Source organism: Phacochoerus africanus, chromosome 11 (assembly GCF_016906955.1).
Source record: "Phacochoerus africanus isolate WHEZ1 chromosome 11, ROS_Pafr_v1, whole genome shotgun sequence".
Classification (NCBI taxonomy): Eukaryota; Metazoa; Chordata; class Mammalia; order Artiodactyla; family Suidae; genus Phacochoerus; species Phacochoerus africanus.
In genome coordinates, this window is record NC_062554.1 from 123,681,140 (window position 1) to 123,698,998 (window position 17,859).

General features: G+C 43.6%; 1 protein-coding gene across 1 annotated transcript in view; it reads left to right on the plus strand.

Annotated features, from left to right (window-relative positions):
* Positions 1-17,859, plus strand: part of LAMC1 (laminin subunit gamma 1) — a 121,667-nt gene that overhangs the window by 73,171 nt on the left and 30,637 nt on the right. Inside the window, exons 2-11 of the mRNA XM_047751950.1 lie at positions 2,364-2,668; positions 7,503-7,633; positions 9,880-10,046; positions 12,972-13,160; positions 13,989-14,106; positions 14,479-14,577; positions 14,669-14,805; positions 15,511-15,633; positions 15,725-15,914; positions 16,221-16,333. Coding sequence (XP_047607906.1) covers positions 2,364-2,668; positions 7,503-7,633; positions 9,880-10,046; positions 12,972-13,160; positions 13,989-14,106; positions 14,479-14,577; positions 14,669-14,805; positions 15,511-15,633; positions 15,725-15,914; positions 16,221-16,333 — 1,572 coding nt within the window. The remainder of the gene's footprint in view (positions 1-2,363; positions 2,669-7,502; positions 7,634-9,879; positions 10,047-12,971; positions 13,161-13,988; positions 14,107-14,478; positions 14,578-14,668; positions 14,806-15,510; positions 15,634-15,724; positions 15,915-16,220; positions 16,334-17,859) is intronic.

Here is a 17,859-nt window from a genome sequence, read left to right on the forward strand (position 1 = left end):
ATGGGTTGCTAAAGAACAATGAGAGGGTTGGAATGTAGACAGAGAGAATAGAAAAGCAGGGGTGGGGGGGTCATCTGTAATCCACAGATTAGTGAGTAAACCTTTGAACATCCCAAGCCACCTACTCATGAGTAAGACGTAATTGTCTTACCATTCCAGAATGTTTTAGATAATTTCTGGAATGCCATCGATACCGTATCATAACCTCACCCTCGTTCAAAGGTGACGTCTTTACATTTTTGGCACAGTGAAAAGATATGGGTTAAATGTACATTCTTTGGACAGAAGGGTTGTAAACTGTATTTGCATGACCTGTGTCCAGGGAAAGGGTTGTACTGCATCCTCAGTAGAAGATCCAAATTTGTATTACGTTCTTTGCCAGGTAGTCCCTTAGACAGTTAGGTGCTTGCATGTGAACATATTCAGGATCCTAGTACAGGCATTTTCTTCTGTACTCTATTATAATAGTGCCTTATATTTGTATAGCATTGTATCATTCATCAAGTATATGCAAGATCTTAGTTTGACCTTCCAACAAGTCTTTGAGGTGGGAAGCTCGGGGATTATTATTACTCACCAGCATTTTGTAGAGGAGAAAATGATGCAGTGGAAGTCACGCAGCTAAGAATTGAAGGAGCCAGGGTCTGAACTCAGTGCCCAGTCCTGGGTTCTTTCCATCATACTATATACCCTTTTATGTTCAAGATCTTATTGTGCGTGAGTGTTTCAGGTACATGGGGGACAGTTGATCAGACCCTTAAGATCTGGACCAAATGTTGGGAAATAGAGTCAGATGTGACTCGTCATATCGGTTTTAGTATAAGTCAAATTGGATTGAAGAACAGAGCCGGAACTCATAACTTAAATGGGCTTTCTGCCCCACCACCTCCCCGACTCACTAAGAGTTGAACTCACCACTTAGTCCTAGATCCAGTAGCAAGACAACAGCAGGTCTCCCCTGCATAGAGGAGCGAATGAGAGGAGAGGGGGACTTGGGCCAGCAGCTAGGAGAGAGCCGAGGAGATTCCAGCCACAAGTGAGCCTCAGGCTTCTCCCCTGGGGAGGAGTGAGTGAGGACATGGGAGCTTGGAGAAAGTCTCCTCTCAGTACTCAGGGAGTGCAGCAGCTCCTCTTCTGTGGGCCTTGGAGGGTGTTCTTCCTATAAATTGATTCACTTTGGCAGAAGAGACCGTAAGCTCTTTCAGTTCGAGGACCCCTTGTGTCTAACACACCCTGTCCCCCAAAGACGGTTGTTGCCAAACTCTGATTTTCATTAGAACAAAGAAGCAGCAAAGTATAGATTTTGTCAGAGATAGAAAGACCGAATATGTGCATGAATGGTGATTAAAAACAATTGCACATTATCGTTTTACCCACCTAGAGGCATGCTGACTGGCAGCCAAACTGTCCTAGCCATCAGACCACGCTCTGGCCACTGCAGGGAGCTGTCTGACCCAGGGACTCTCCTTCCAGAGGGATGGCAGCCCATTGGCTCCTCTCTTTTGCTGCCCTTCCCTACTCAGCACTCAATCTTATAAATTCTCACAACTTTTTTTTGGCCACGCCCATGGCATGTAGAAGTTCCTGGGACAGAGATTAAACCCAAGGCACAGCAGTGACAAGGCAGAGTTCTTTGCCGGTAGGTCACCAGGGAACTCCCTGAACACAGCTTCTAGAAACTGCCTTTCTCATGTCTCTCTCTCTCTCTCTTTTTGGTCATCTCTTTGTTCAGCTACTGGAGGAATTTTTTCTTCTTTCCTATTCTACTCGCTACCCCATCTCTCTATCACTGTACTTCACTCTCTCGAATTTCTTTCTTTACCTGGTGCATTAGTGGGATGGTGCTGCTGATATTCTTCCTGCATCAAGACGTAACATTACAATTAATAAAGAAGGAGCTTTTGAACATTTTGAAAGTACCCAGAAGACCCATTTAGAAAACCAGCAGATATTTTCTATCTTTTGAGTAACAAGCTTTTGCAGAAGCACCACAATTTAAGAATAAACACATTTGTGCATTCAGTTATGTTTTTGTCCAACAGTATATGTACACAATATATGCTACTGTTTTTCATGGTAAACGAAATTTCAACAACACGCATCATAAACAGGCTGTTATGGGCCAACTTATGAGTCCAGCTATACCTTGTCATTTCTGTGGGAAAACAAGCACTGTTTGCTGGCTTAGAATAGCCTAGTGGGTATGTCCCATGTGTTGTGTGTTCTGGAACCTTCTTGGTCTAGTGCGCACAGGGTGGCTTGTATCTTTTTCCTTTGTCAGGTTTCAAAGCAAAGTGGGAAGAGCGGGAGTTTCTTTTGCTTCATACCAGTGACTTATGAATTTCAGTGTGTTTGTCCCACAGGAAAAGCTTTTGACATCACGTATGTGCGCCTCAAGTTCCACACCAGCCGCCCGGAGAGCTTCGCCATTTACAAGCGCACGAGGGAAGACGGGCCCTGGATCCCTTACCAGTACTACAGCGGCTCCTGCGAGAACACCTACTCGAAGGCAAACCGCGGCTTCATCAGGACAGGAGGGGACGAGCAGCAGGCCCTGTGCACAGATGAATTCAGTGACATTTCTCCTCTCACTGGGGGCAACGTGGCCTTTTCGACCCTGGAAGGACGGCCCAGCGCCTACAACTTTGACAATAGCCCTGTGCTGCAGGTAGGCACCCAGAGGCTGGCTCGGTAGCCGGCTCGTTCTTCCACAAGCAGGATGCAGGAAGGTCACTGTCAATTCTGAAGGAAGGGCTCGGAATAGCACCTGCTCCAGCAAGACAGACGGCTGGATTTTATTCTGCCTTCCTGGGTACTCTTAGTAAGTGAAGGAAAATAGCTTTGGTCCTGCTGCCCAGGTGATGTTTGTTCTTATGCTTTATGCACTTGCACATGTATCTGGGATGTACAGATGGATGCACAATGGATGTACCCATTTTTTAAAATGTTGAACAATTTTGACTTGACTCTCTGTATATGCAGTAGAAACATTTTGCTTCTGACCTTCCTTTGAAGAGGATTTTTGAATGAATCTACCCAGTTTTGTCAAAAATTTTTTTTTACCTCCTCTTTGGTTTGGCAAAATAAAAACTTTTTTAATATTAGCAAGAAGGAACAATTGGAGCAAGCTATTTAAGAACTCCAGCTTCCTTCGTTATTGTGGAAGGAGATTTTGGTTGGGTGTGTCTGGCCCCATTGCCAGTCATTGAGAAAACTCTTTGTCACCTAAAAGCACTGGTATTTGCGAGGAGATATGCGTTTAGGTCCTCCTGGTTATAGCGCTTAAGGATGGCAAGAGAATTAAAGATTTCTTTTTTTCATGAATTCCATGTGCATATTCCTTATGTGCCATGGTTTGGAATCTTGCTGTATTCCTTAGTTGTCTGTGACCTTTCCTTATGTTCTTGCTGCTTGATTTTGGTGAGACTGCTGAGTCTCATGCTATTCTGAGGACGTTATCACAGAATTGGAGATGCCCCTGTCTCGTGGTTGACGTTGACATCTGCATGGTGGCAGCCTGTATTAATTCACTGCAACAGGAAAAACTGGACGTGGGTTTGCAAGTGTTGTGTACATCTTATAGAAAGTCGTTGTGACTTCTAAGTAGGAATCCCCCTGTTTTTCTGGGATCTCTGCCTTTATATCCTCTCTCTCTTTCCCTTTGGAACTTGTTTGTTCAAGGACTCTTTGTCTAACTGGGCTGTGTAGCTTTAGACAGTGGCAAAAGATGAGAATGTATTCTCTTTGGGTCCAGTTCTTTCTATCCTTCTGTTGTATTCCTGTACTTTGCTGGGAGGTCATAAATCTTGATTTTGGTTAACTCCAAGGGTTGTGGTGAGCAGTGAGTATGTTTGCAGAGGCCTTTTAGAAAAAAATTTCTTTCAATGGCAGTGAGATATTAAAAAAAAAAAAAAAAAGGGCAGAGGGGAATGCCCTGGTGGTCTGGTGGTTAGGACTCGGTGCTTTCACCACTGTGGCCTGGGTTCAGTCCCTGGTCTGGGAACAGAGATCCCACATCAAGCTGCTGCATGCTGCAGCCAAATAAAAAAACATGGCAGAAAGAATAACCAGCTTTGGTAAGTGAAGAAGCAGGAGATGCATTGCCTAGGGGAGAAGGAGCTACAAACGCTCTTTAAGTTGATCACTTAGCACACATTTTTTAGCTTTAATTTGTCCTATATAAACTATTGTATTTTACTAGCCTGGGGAGGGAACAGTGTCGTCAGTAGGAAAAAGAAGTGAGGTGATGTTGTGACGGTGGTTTTCTGGCACATTTGCTGACCACATGCCTTGTCAGCCTGTCCTGAAGCAGTTCCCCAGCCATAGGAAATCTGATGTTTGTTACTCTTCATTCCATAGACACTCATGAGACTACATGTGGCAGAAGGCTGTGAGCATCTGCCACAGATTTGGTCAGTTGGTATCACTGTGCAAAAGCATTAATTATGTATCTCTGGATATAAGAGCTCTGGCTCTGATGCATGATTGCCAAGGAGGCTTAACTGATTTGACTTACAGCCAATCGCGCAATGAGAAGAGAGGCAGTTGGCTTCTGTCTTCATTGCTCTCTGTGCCTCCCTTTAAAAGTCGTGATCTGCTGGATTGGGAGAGGGATTCCATGCATATGGATATTACTAAGCACGTAGTGATTTATAATAATAATTAGCATGTATCATAGCATTTATAATAATGTGCCATAATGTGATAAGCATTGTTCAAAGCCCGTTAGATATATTAGATATATTAACACAATTAACCCTACTAATAACTCCATAAGGTAGATACTTTGCCTTCTTTCTTTTTTTTTTTAGGGGCCTCACCTGTGGCATATGGAAGGTCCCAGCCTAGGGGTTGAATCGTCAGAACTGCAGCTGCCCCCTATACCACAGCCACAGCAACATGGCATCCGAGCCCTATCTGTGACCTGCACCACAGCTCACAGCAGTACCATATCCTTGACCCACTGAGCGATGCCAGGGATCAAACCTGTGTCCGCATGGATACTGGGGTTCGTTTTCATGGTACCACAACAGGAACTCCCAGGTAGATGCTTTTCTTATCTCCATTTTACAGATGAGGAATCAGAGGCCCAGAAGCGAAAAAATTGCTTATTCCAAATCACACAGTTTTAAGTGACAGAACTGGTATCCAAAACCCAGGAAGTCTTGACTTCAGTGTCTGTTCTTTTTAAGCTGCCCATTATGAGAAAAAGGCTTAGTTCAGCCCTTGAGAAGCTTTTATTCAAGGAGAGCTGTGATAAAGATGAAGCCTGCAGAAGATATAATAAGCATTAAACACAGAGATATGTTTAGCTATTTACATTACACACAACTGACAGATTCCTGACATTGTGGCCATGAGTGGGAGTTGTTATTGGAACTCCAAGTTTGGATATGGTGAAATCATCTTCTCTTCTTTCTAATTATACGTGGAGGCTTCACGGCGATCTCTGTGTTGTTCTCTAGGCCAGGTGGTTGGCGTGATGTGACCCGGGGTTCTTAGACAGGGGATGTGCCCCCCAGTCCCACGTGAAGCCTTCTGGAAACATAGATGCCTGCAGCTCTGCACTTGCTTATTCCCCGCAGATGACTCTGATACGCGGTCCCAGCAGAGGACTTAAAGTGGACGTGGGATCTTTGGGTGGTTGCATGTACTAGACTATTCTAAAACTTAATGATTTTGAACAACCGTGATTTATTATTTCTCATAATCCTGTGTTGGGCTGGGCTTGCTCCCTGGCAGGTTAGTTGGGAGCTGGGTTTTTCTCCTTCTGTGGTCTTGACTTCTCGGGGAGGCTACACTAGGCTTCTTCATGTGATGGTGGAAGTATTTCAGGAGGGGAAGTCCCAGTGCACACCTACTTATCACACCTCTGTTTGTGTCACAATTGCTGATGTCTCCTTGGCCAAAGCACGTCACACGCCCAAGCCTAGAATCAGCGTGGAAAGGGACTCCCCAGGCTGTGGACACTGACACACATCATTCACTGGGATCATTACAGTTGCTACAGGTGTAAACGTCTGACTAAAATTAGCTCAGTGAAAGGACGTTTATTGTAAATGCTTAAACCTCATAAAACCTAGGGGAAAACTGCACAACCTTCATTCCTGCCGTCTCTCCTTGTGGTATACTTACCAACTCGACCAGTTGTATTTTCTGCAAATGTGTTCATTTGCTCCGCACATGTGATGGGAGCACCAAGTATATGCTCAGCACTGTTGAAACCTCAGTGAACCAAACAAAATTCCCTCCCTGTGGGGCTTATAATCTGGTGGTGGTGGTGGCAGCAGCCAGGTTGGGGGGGGGGGTGTGATAGAAACAGGCAATCTGAATATAACAGGGAAGGGAAATAGGGAGTTTGGAGGTGGCAGTTTTACCTAGGGTGGCTGGGGGAAGTCTCATTAGAAGTGACATCACGGGAAGGGGGCAAGACAGAGAGCACTTCTGATTGGTTCAGACCAGTGCGGTGATTCGTTGGCTTGTGCTTGGATGAGTCTCCCAGTTCTGCCGGTGGTAGGGAGGGCGGGAGAGGGGGATGATAAGGAATGGGCAGGAGGAGGCAGTGCCCAGCATGTCTGATACAGCTGTGGTGCTGCGTGAGCTTTGTGCTGGCTTCTCTCTCGCTCTTTTTTAGATTTTTAAAAAAATTAACGTCTGGTTGGTTTACATTGTTGGGCCAGTTTCTGCTGCACAGCAAAGTGACCCAGTCATATTCATACACACACACACACACACACACACACACACACACACACACGCACGCTTTTTCTCATATCGTCCCCCCATCATGTTCTATACCAAGAGACGGGACATAGGTCTGTGTGCAGGACCTCATTGCTTATCCATTCTGGGTGTAATAGTTTGCATCTAACCCCAGACTCCCAGTCCATCCCACTCCCTCCCCTCCCCCTTGGCAACCATAAGCCTGTTCTCTATGTCTGAGACTGTTTCTGTTTGTAGATAGGGTCATTTGTGCCATATTTTAGATCCCACATGTAGGTAATATCTCATGGTATTTGTCTTCCTCTTGACTTGGTTCACTTAGTAGGAGAATCTCCAGTTGCATCCGTGTTGCTGTAGATGGCATTATGTGCTGGCTTCTCTTAACAGGAGAGGGTACAGGGTGTGGGTACAGGGTGTGGGTACAGGGTGAAGAGATGCAGTATGTGTATTGATTACCTAATGTATGCTAAGCATTGAAAGGTGTGCTTCATCTAAGCTTCTCTGCAGCCTTGTGAGGAAACTATTAATTATATTAATTAATATTAATTATTCCTGCCTTAGGGGACTCTGAGTGGTAAACTAACAACTTAGACCAAAGAAAGGAAGAATCAAGGAGAAAAATATCAGGAAATTAAAAGAGTCTTTGAGAATTATAATAGATTTAATGCCAAAAAAGGATATGTTACCAGCTGGATGAACTGTTTAGGTTTTTGTCACATCTATGTCTCTCCTCTTCAGTGCCTTTACTTATCTTTTCCTGTGTTTTTGTTTTCTGACAGGAGTGGGTAACTGCCACTGACATCAGAGTAACTCTTAATCGCCTGAACACTTTTGGAGATGAAGTGTTTAATGACCCCAAAGTTCTCAAATCCTATTACTATGCAATCTCCGATTTTGCTGTGGGTGGTAGGTGAGTAAGCCATTAAATAACCTTGAAAGTGATTAGTTGGAGCTTTGGCGTGGAAGTGAGTGTAGCAACTTGTTTCCAGTGATATTAGTAACGTTGTCAGGTCTCCTTATCCTGGAAACAGAGTGATTGGGTTTTCGAAACCCTTGTCAGATCAACACAGCAGTGAATTCGTACTGAGCATTTAAGCGCAAAGTTCAGTGGTAGGCCCAGTGAAGCTACTGAGGAAGCGTAACACTGACGTTCACCTGCTGAGAAGGATCTGACTTTCTGGGATCCTGCAGGTGAACAGGGCAGCGAGGTATGAACATGTGAAACAGTAGATGCTAGTACAGTCACACATTTTAGCGAAAAAGATGCCCTGTGTCAGGGAATGCTTACAAGACTGTCAGGCTGGAGAGGCAAGTGAAATCTAAGCTGGGCCTTAAAGAATAGGTGGAGTTTATAGAAGGAGGGAGGATGGGGGTTGGCTGTGGGGGGGATGGACATGTCATGAGCGAGAGTTGGAAGAGTCTCAAGCTTTTTGACTTAAGGAAAATCTTATATGAATGTGTAGGGTTGTAAACCAGAGAGAGACTCTGGATGTTGGAGACCAGCCGGGCCAAGAATCTTGGACTTAACCTCCCTTTGTATTAGACTATGAGGTCTCAAGAGCAGAAATACTACTATTTTTGCACACAGTGTTCCTGATGCTTAGTGCAAGGTGGTGGAACCTGTAACCAGTGAAACATCATAGATGTTTTCAAATAGAACGGTGGCATCAAAGCAGTGGGTTAGGAAGATTAGCTGCATGCAAGGTACAAGTAGGATATGATGGAGAGAATTTATATGCCTGATATGGTGCTATCATCTAGATACCTGACACTGGGGTGGTGACAGTAGAATGGGAAAGGAGCATTTAAGTGCATCTTGTGAAGGAAGAATGATCAGGATTTTAGTTGCAGATGACGTGGAAGGTTTAGTGATGAGAATAGTAGTACCATTAACCAGGTAAATGGAGAAGATGAGCTCCTTTGGGGAGATGATAAGTTTAGTTGCAGAAGGTAAAGTTTTAGGTTGTGGAGGACATCTCCGTTCATGCAGCAGCCAAGGACAGGTGCTTGGGAGAAAGAGGTGAGCCGGAGAAGTAAATGTGGGATCCATGCTGGTGCGCTGTCAACGTGTCAGTTGCGGTGGTAGAATGATTGCTGTGTCTGCAGCAGCAAGTGAGGGGAGGGCAGTGCACCAGAGCGTGTGCAGCATTCATGGGGATTTCAGGGAGTCCTTAGTTTGTGGTAGTGCCCACATCCAGCAGATCCTTCAAGGAGTCTCACTCCAAACAACCTGAGGGAATATCAGTCTCCCAGAGATCCATCTGGTGGTGTGGTATGTCTCTCACTGCCTTCAATCAGGATTCTTTAAAATCATCATGGCAGGTATCTGCTGACACTTACTGCCTTGTTATACACCCAGCTAGTCCTGGGCACATAAACATAGTAACCTCTTCATCTTCTCAGTAACCCCGAGAAATAGAGTATCATCGCCCCTGTTTTACAGATAAGGCACAGAGGTTAAGTTACACTGGTAAGTCACAGGGCAGGGTTTCAAATCCAGGCAGCCTAGCCATCTTATCTTCTTCTTCTTCTTTCTTCCCTCCTTTCTTCCTTCCTTTTTTTGGCTTTTTAGGGCTGCACCCGTGGCATATGGAAGTTCCCAGGCTAGGGGTCTAATCGGAGCTATAGCTGCCAGCCTGTGCCACAGCCACAGCAACGTGGGATCCGAGCCGCGTCTGTGACCTACACCACAGCTCACAGCAATGCCGGATCCTGAACCCACTGAGCAAGGGCAGGGATCAAACCCGCAACCTCATGGTTCCTAGTCGGATTCGTTTCCACTGCGCCGCGATGGGAACTCCCTGGCCATGCTTTTCTTAACCACTGCACTTGGCTGCCACTTGAGACACGCACATGTCACTTCAGGAAACGGTCCTACAGATGTCCTCAGAAATTGTTGAGGACTTTCTTCTCCTGTCCGGTCAATGCCCCATTCCCTCCTAAATAAAGCTACCTTGTTCTTGTCTTTACTCTTTCTTTATACCTGGAAACACACAGCCCTTACACATCTTGCACAGTTCCTCAGCTGACCGTTTTGAATGGTAAACTCAGACACATGCCGAGGTTGATCTTAGTTCTCTGTGGATATCCTTTGGCTGCGTTCGTTTGGGGGCTCTCTAGCTGTTTCATTCTTTTGAGCATCTGCTCTCTTCTCAGGTGTAAATGTAACGGACATGCAAGCGAGTGCGTGAAGAATGAATTTGACAAGCTGGTGTGTAACTGCAAACACAACACTTACGGTGTAGACTGTGAAAAGTGTCTTCCTTTCTTCAACGACCGGCCGTGGAGGCGGGCGACTGCCGAGAGCGCCAGCGAATGCCTGCGTGAGTGCCCCCCGGGTGTCCCTGTCTGTTAAATTGTCTCAAGGACTTGCAGAGGTGGGAGAAGGGATGGGGGACTTCCTTTGATTCCTCCTCGAATCAAGGAAAAGTTGGGAAGGCAGTGCTCTTTCCATAATCTGAGCACCTAAGACAATAAGTTGTATGCACGTCAAAGGAAAATCCGATGCGGGCCGTTGGCTGGAAACATAAGCTGTGCTGGTTTTACGTTTCCTTCCTGAACACACGTAGCAGGATGGGAGCAGTATCTCCGAGCTGTGGCCTTGTGTGCAGCTCTGAATGCTGGTCCAGTGTAGCCCACTCCCAAAGATGGCTTCTCTAGTCTTGTCTCTGTTACCTTTTAAGTAGTCTTCCTGCTGATGCTCCTTTACTCAAGCAGCCAGGGTTATTGATCAACATGTGTCAGGTATGACGCGTTCTAGACGAAGACTGCCAGTCGCAAGAGTATTTATCAGGAGTTCCCATTGCAGCTCAACAGGTTATAGACCCAACGTTGTCTCTGTGAGGATGTAGGTTTGATCCCTGGCCAGGCTCAGTGGGTTAAGAATCTGCTGTGGCCATGGCTGTGGTGTAGACCTCAGCTACCCCTGGCCCGGGAACTTCCATAGGCCAAAAGAAAAAAAAAAAAAGATTATTTAGCAAAATTATCTTTTCTTTACCTCACTAAAGAGCACAATGGGGAGAATTTCCCCACTTCCCTCATGCAGAGGTGGTTGGCTTTGGGAAGAAGAGTAGATCCTAATATTCTTAGGAAAAGGGAAAATGAAAAAGATTATACCTTGTTTATTCCTTCATAATGTCTTGGTTGATTTTGAAGAGATAGAGAAAGGAATCTCAGAAGAAAAATCATGAAACTGTGTCATTAGGATTTGTCAAGGACTTAAAAACTTTTAGAGCAGTTATAATTTTCTTAGGTCCAAATAAATATTCCTTATTATAATGTCTTGGTAATAAAGAGAAGAAGAAGGACAACATTCTGAACTTTCAGGAATTATCGGCAGAAACCTTGAGCAAGGACCAGTGTTGTGACTCACGACTGTTTCCATTAGCTACAGCGGATTGTCTTACCTTATCTTTTCTCAGCAAACTCCTGATTTCCAAATGCATTTTATAGCCTCCTCTGGCATTCTTAATCACTTGAACCTCTCTAGTTCTTTTCCTGACTGGTAATATCCTTGTTGGAAGTGACGTGATAAAGGCTGATAAAAGAGAAGTGAAATCCTCCTAAGAGGTGACATTTAAATAAATGTACGCATGTGTTTGAAAAGTAATCTGCCTAATGACGTCATAATTTGAGTCTCTCCAGGGGCATTATGAGAAAATCAGGTGTAGCATTATTGCCCGCTTCTCCTTAGCAGATAAGTTGGGGACAGTAGGTAGCAGACGTTGATAAGGAGCTACGTCAGGTTGTTTTCCTCTTTGGTCCTTCAGCGTCATGACCCCTCAAAGAATGAAGTTTCTGGAGGTGTGATTGTACTCGTCTTGTCAGGGTGCTGGCACCAGGGAAGAGAAATGACAGCTGCCTTCTCTTACCAGCTGGCAATGAGGCGGCCCCCATGTCCACTTTAGTGATGGATTAGGACAGTGTAGACATGGGGGTTGTTCTGCCTCATAGTCTCCAAGCACCAGGACGCTTGGATGTGAAGCAATTGCAGGATAAATCTAGGGAGGCTTGAGGGAAGAGAAGGAGCTACTGAGGAAAGGAAAGGGAGCTTTCACAATTACTTAACCCAGCTTGGGTTCTTGATGTCGTGATTCAAATTTCTAGAAAGTTCTCAAGTATAATACTATAAAAGAAGTGACAGTAAAGAAAGGGAGGAGAAAAAACAGGTACATTCAAACATTTTTAAAAAGGACTTCCTGCTCTATCTGAAATCAAATAAAATTTTATTCCATGTTCAAAATACTGTCTGTATTTGGGGGCAGAATCAAAAATTTGGAGAAAATCATCTTAATGTAATTATAATAAAGATTTTCAACGACTGCAGATACTTGTTCTTAACATCTGGTTGTGCCCCCATAGGGAATCTATTTACTGACCACAGGAGCCATTTGGCCTTGTGGCTTCCCAGTAGGTGGACGCATCTAGCGCATCTAGATTTCTCTTCAGTTCTGCTTCCGTCTACAGAGGTACCAATTTTAGCCCAAATGTCTCAGATCACCCCAGTCTGGGTATGCAAGTAATCTGGCATTTTGAAAGTTAGAATCTAATATATTGAGTTGTCTGAGCCATGAAAAGTTAAGGTAAATTGAAGCCTGTGATTGGCCCCTTGTGATTGGACTTAGAGTAAAGGCTCAAGACTCAGAGAAATTGTAATTGGACTTGGCTTTTACTTGTATATGTACACCTATCTGGAGATTCCTTTCTCAGTAGAGGATTACTTATATTTTACGATGGTGCTATTTTTGATAAGAATGTCCATTTCTTAGTAAGCAGATAACCTGGCTGTGTAAATCCCTTATTGACAGACATAGTGGTTTTTTGGGGTTTTTTTGTCTTTTGTCTTTTTAAGGCCTCACCTGAGGCATGTGGAGGTTCCCAGGCTAGGGGTCTAATCAGAGTTATGGCCGCTGGCCTACGCCAGAGCCACAGCAATGCTAGATCCAAGCCGTGTCTGCGACCTACACCGCAGCTCACGGCAACCCCAGATCCTTAGCCCACTGAGTGACGCCAGGGATCGAACCTGCAACCTCAGAGTTCCTAGTCGGATTCGTTTCCGCTGCGCCATGTCAGGAACGCCCTGTTTTTTGTTTTTTAATGAACAGTACCTCTGGTGGTCTTTCTTATTCTCCCACCACCTGTCTGTCACAGAGATGTGGGGGATTACGGGTTTGGTTTTCCTTGAATCTTTTAAAATGCTATTTATAGAGAAATATGGATCTGATCTAACTCGCTCTTTTGGCCAACAGCCTGTGACTGCAGTGGCCGATCGCAGGAGTGCTACTTTGACCCTGAACTCTACCGTTCCACGGGCCGCGGTGGCCACTGTACCAACTGCCAGGATAACACGGATGGCCCCAACTGTGAGAGGTGCCGGGAGAATTACTTCCGCCTTGGGAACAGGGAGGCCTGCTCTCCCTGCCACTGTAGTCCTGTTGGTAAGTGACAGGGAGGCTCTGGCTTTTACCCTGACGGACTGGAAGACGAAATAAGCGTTCCCTGTGCCCCCAGAAAATAAGGCATCGTTTCCTAGGGATTCGCAAAGGTTAAGTAAGGAGGAGTGAGTGTACACTATTGTACCATACAAATGATTCAGGATCTGCCTCCACTCTCTCTAAGCAGGTTGAGCTTTCAGATGATTTTCTGGTGTGTATAAAAGTGTGGGGTTGGCCTGAGTAATGGTTTTGTAAATAATTAGCAACAAGATCGTAGAGATCATTTGAACTTTGATTGTAAAAGCTTAGCCGCTTCGTGAATCCTTCCTTGTTAATGATTTTGTTTAGTCTAACCTCCTTGGAGGGCTGAACTTTTTCAGCATGTTGGTATTTGTTCAGAGAAGCAGAGCGCTCTTAGCCTGGTCTCCTTTATCAAGAGTTGGAACTTTATTTTTGTTATTCGTGCCTGTATATCCTTAAATTCTAGACACGGACCATAAGGAGCCTGTGCTTATTCAGAGACTAGGGACTGATTTTGTGTGTGGCTTATCATTGGATAGAGTGATCTGTTGGTGTTTTTCTACAACTGCCAAGTAGATTCATTTTAGAGTGTATGTCTGGAAAGTTTAAATGTGATTGTTTAGAGGGGTATGATTTTGAGAGAGTTCTGATTTGAAATTTGGTCTTTATTCTCTTGGTAATCATTTAGTTATTGAAAGCCAATGTACATACTGTTTTTTAGGCATTGTTTTTAGTTACCACTTTTCTTTCTTTGAGACATTAATTTTGCTTACACATCTGGTGGTTGACAAGGAGCACTTTAAATTTCAGGTTCTCTCAGCACACAGTGTGACAGCTACGGCCGATGTAGCTGTAAGCCGGGAGTGATGGGGGACAAGTGTGACCGTTGCCAGCCTGGGTACCATTCTCTCACTGAGGCTGGATGCAGGTAAGATTTTTTTGAAGGAAGCAGAACCCCCCTTAAAAGGTAGTCGATTCTTCATACTAGATCTTATGGCTTATCAACAGCAGTATAAACATTGAGCCCTGCAATAATTGTCGTCAAGATTTAAGGCTTCTAGCTGTAATGATGATCCAACATTGCCTCGTACAGAGATTAAGCAGAGTCTTCAATGTCTAAATGTGATGGGTATCCTTGATTGAAACCGAATCCAACTATAAAAGTGACTGTAGAATTCACTTTTTATGTATTCCTTTTTTAAAAGGTCTAATAACATGAAAAACGAAAATTGACTTTAAGAGCAGAATTTCTTTATCCTTTCTCTTATTTCATGGTTTTACTCCATTCTCCATCCAATAGGCCATGCTCTTGTAATCCTTCTGGCAGCACAGATGAATGTAATGTTGAAACAGGAAGATGTGTTTGCAAAGACAATGTCGAAGGCTTCAATTGTGAGAGGTATCTGATTCTTTCTTTAGTTGTATCCTGTCTTCTCGGTTTTCATATTTCAAATACAAAAAATAGCTGATTGTATCTTAATCTCTTTCAGATGCAAACCTGGATTTTTTAATCTGGAATCATCTAATCCTAGGGGTTGCACACCCTGCTTCTGCTTTGGGCATTCCTCTGTCTGTACAAATGCTCTTGGCTACAGTGTTTATTCTATAACTTCCACCTTTCAGATTGGTAAAGTAGACCTTTCCTCTGGCCCCTAGAATTGTGAGATTAGACTTACAGTATTAAAAAAAAAAATTTTAGTAGCTCTTGGGAGCTCCTGTTGTGATGGAGCAGAAATGAATCCGACTAGTATCCGTGAGGACGGGGGTTCGAGCCCTGGCCTTGCTCAGTGGGTCGGGGATCTGGTATTGCCGTGAGCTGTGGTGTAGGTCGCAGATGCGGCTCAGATCCAGTGTTGCTGTGGCCGTGGTGTAGGCCGGCAGCTGTAGCTCCGATTCGACTACTAGCCTGGGAACTTCCATATGCTGCAGGTGTGGCCCTAAAAAACAAACAAACAAAAAAACAAAAAAAAAAGAAAGAAAGAAAGAAAAATGTAACTCTTTGACGAGTTTTCCATGGTATCAGCACTTTACCAATGATTTTTGTTTGGCTTTTTAATTAAATGAAGACATATATAAGTGGTTTTAGAAGGTACCAAAGTACCGAGAAATAAATGTTATATAAAATAAAAGCAAAATATAGCTTAAGGGATATAACATATATATATATATATATATATATATATATATATATATATATATATATGCTGTTGTGGCCTCCATTTATTCAAAAACTTTTATTGATGACTTTCTATATAGTTTGTGGTATATAGAGAACCCGAATTCAGGGTGTTTACAAGGTAACGGCCCTTGTGCTTTCATCCTCTGCTTGCAGATGAGGATGGGTGGCGAGCAGAACAAAGGGATGGCTCTGAAGCATCACTCGAGTGGTCCTCTGAGAGGCAGGATATCGCCGTCATCTCAGATAGCTACTTTCCTATGTACTTCATTGCTCCTGGTAAGTAAGGCTTGGAAGCAGTCTGGCTTGTTGTGTGCTCCTGTTTATTTGTCCTCTCACGTTCTTGCTCTCCCTTGTGTCTGCTTTCCAGCGAAGTTCTTGGGCAAGCAGGTGTTGAGCTATGGTCAGAACCTCTCCTTCTCCTTTCGCGTGGACAGGCGAGACACTCGCCTGTCTGCAGAAGATCTGGTGCTAGAGGGAGCTGGCTTAAGAGTGGCTGTGCCCTTGATCGCTCAGGGCAATTCCTATCCCAGTGAGACCACTGTGAAATATGTCTTCAGGTAAGACAGTTTTGTTTGTAAAATATGACTTGACCACAATTCTAGAAGTGGTTTCTTTATCTAAGCTCATCAGGCTTCAAGGTATGTATTGAAGTCAAACCTCTGGGCTCTCAAGGTGACTTTGCAAAAGGGAAGCTTCCCTTTGTGTACCTGGACCCTTTCCAGTTGTACTGTCAACAGACTCAGTTCTGACTGGTTAGATTGGCAGAGCAATGCATTGCGGGTGGCGTAAGTGAATAAGAAGAGCTTTCTCAGCACCCACAATTGTCCTTACAGAGGTTAATGTGGCTCTTCCTTTTTCTCTAGGCTCCACGAAGCAACAGATTACCCTTGGAGGCCTACTCTTACCCCTTTTGAATTTCAGAAACTCCTAAACAATTTGACCTCTCTCAAGATCCGTGGGACATACAGTGAAAGAAGTAAGTTATAATTTAAAGAGACTCGTTGAAGAAGGTAATTAGGTAGAAGGATCCATAATAAAAAGTTTACCTTGAAAGTCCTAATACTATAACACTGATCCCAAAGAAGTGGTATAAACTTCCTCATTACACGTAATTGTGTAAGAAAATAATGTATTTTAAAGTACTTTTAAGGACCTGGAGAAAATTAGCCAAAATTAGTCAATAGTATTCTTTCATAATGACTAAGCCTGTTGAAGTTGCATTATATATAATTAGATTCTTCTAAGAACCTCAAATATAATTCTACTGGCTCATGGCACTTAGCCTTCACTTCTTTTTATTTCTTGCTGTGTAATTATCAAGCCCTTTTAACTAAATTGGCTAAATTATGAAAAGTTAAAAATTACTGATTGAGCATTTGTCATCATTTTAGATAAACAAAGCTGTTTTTAAGTGTGCCTGTAAAATTTTTTTCCTCTAAATTTTTTTTTAATGAGGACTTGTTTCTGCAGGAAGGTAAAGCCTTCTGGGGAATAGGAATCACAGTGGTGCTGTGGTGTTGGAAGTGGCATCAGCAGTTTCGATGATTTTGAGATTCTCAAATATCCAGAAGAAAAGGTTTTATAAGTCATTGGAAATGTGGATATGGCTTAGGAAGAAGCTGGAACTGGAGATCTAGAATCAGAGGGTTGTCAGTGTATAGGCAATAACTTCTCAACTTGGAAATAGGACCAAAAGTATAGAGAAAAGAAGATGCAATCCTGGAAACAGTTATTGAAGGACCATGGCCTGAAAGTCAAAAGAGAAAAAGAGTTTTAAGGAAAAGGAACAGTTAACAGGATTGGAAAGATAGTCCCATTGGATTTTGGTTTGGAGGTCACTAAAGAATCATTGATAAGGACTTTTTTTATAAAGAAGTGTTGACACTGAAGTTACGTTAAGTAAATTTCAAGCTTAAAATAAAGGATATTCTTTCAAGAAGTTCAGCACTGAGGCGAGGGAAAGGCATGGACTATAATTTGGAAGTCGGGACAAGTGAAGGAAGAGTGCTTTTAGGATGGGGAGACTTCATGTTTGGAGTAGGAAGCACATTAACAAGGAAGATGTATCTCATGATCTAATTGTTGGAAAAAAAAAACCCATAAATCTATTAAAAGTTAACTAAGTTCAAGGCAGTAGTAGAGGAGATGCCCTTTAGCTTCTGGTTGTCAGTTTCTAAGAGTTACATAAACAGCAGGTGATGTTTCATAGCATGGGAAAATGCTCTTGAAAGATACGACTGCAAGAGACGGGAGTGGAATGGACATTAAAGAGAAACATGATGATGTAACCAAAATTGCGTCTCCCATAGGACCTTTCTGCTGCTGAGCCTCTCTTGTGCACTTGTAGGTTGGATGAACCTCTGGGCTAAGCCAGTATAAGGCCTTCTCTGCTTTTATTTTCTTCTGAAACAGGAAAGCATTGCGATAGATGGCATGATAGCTTTGGGATAATTCCGTATTTGTCAAAGTAGTCCTGATTATTAGAGCTAGTTTACTTATTTT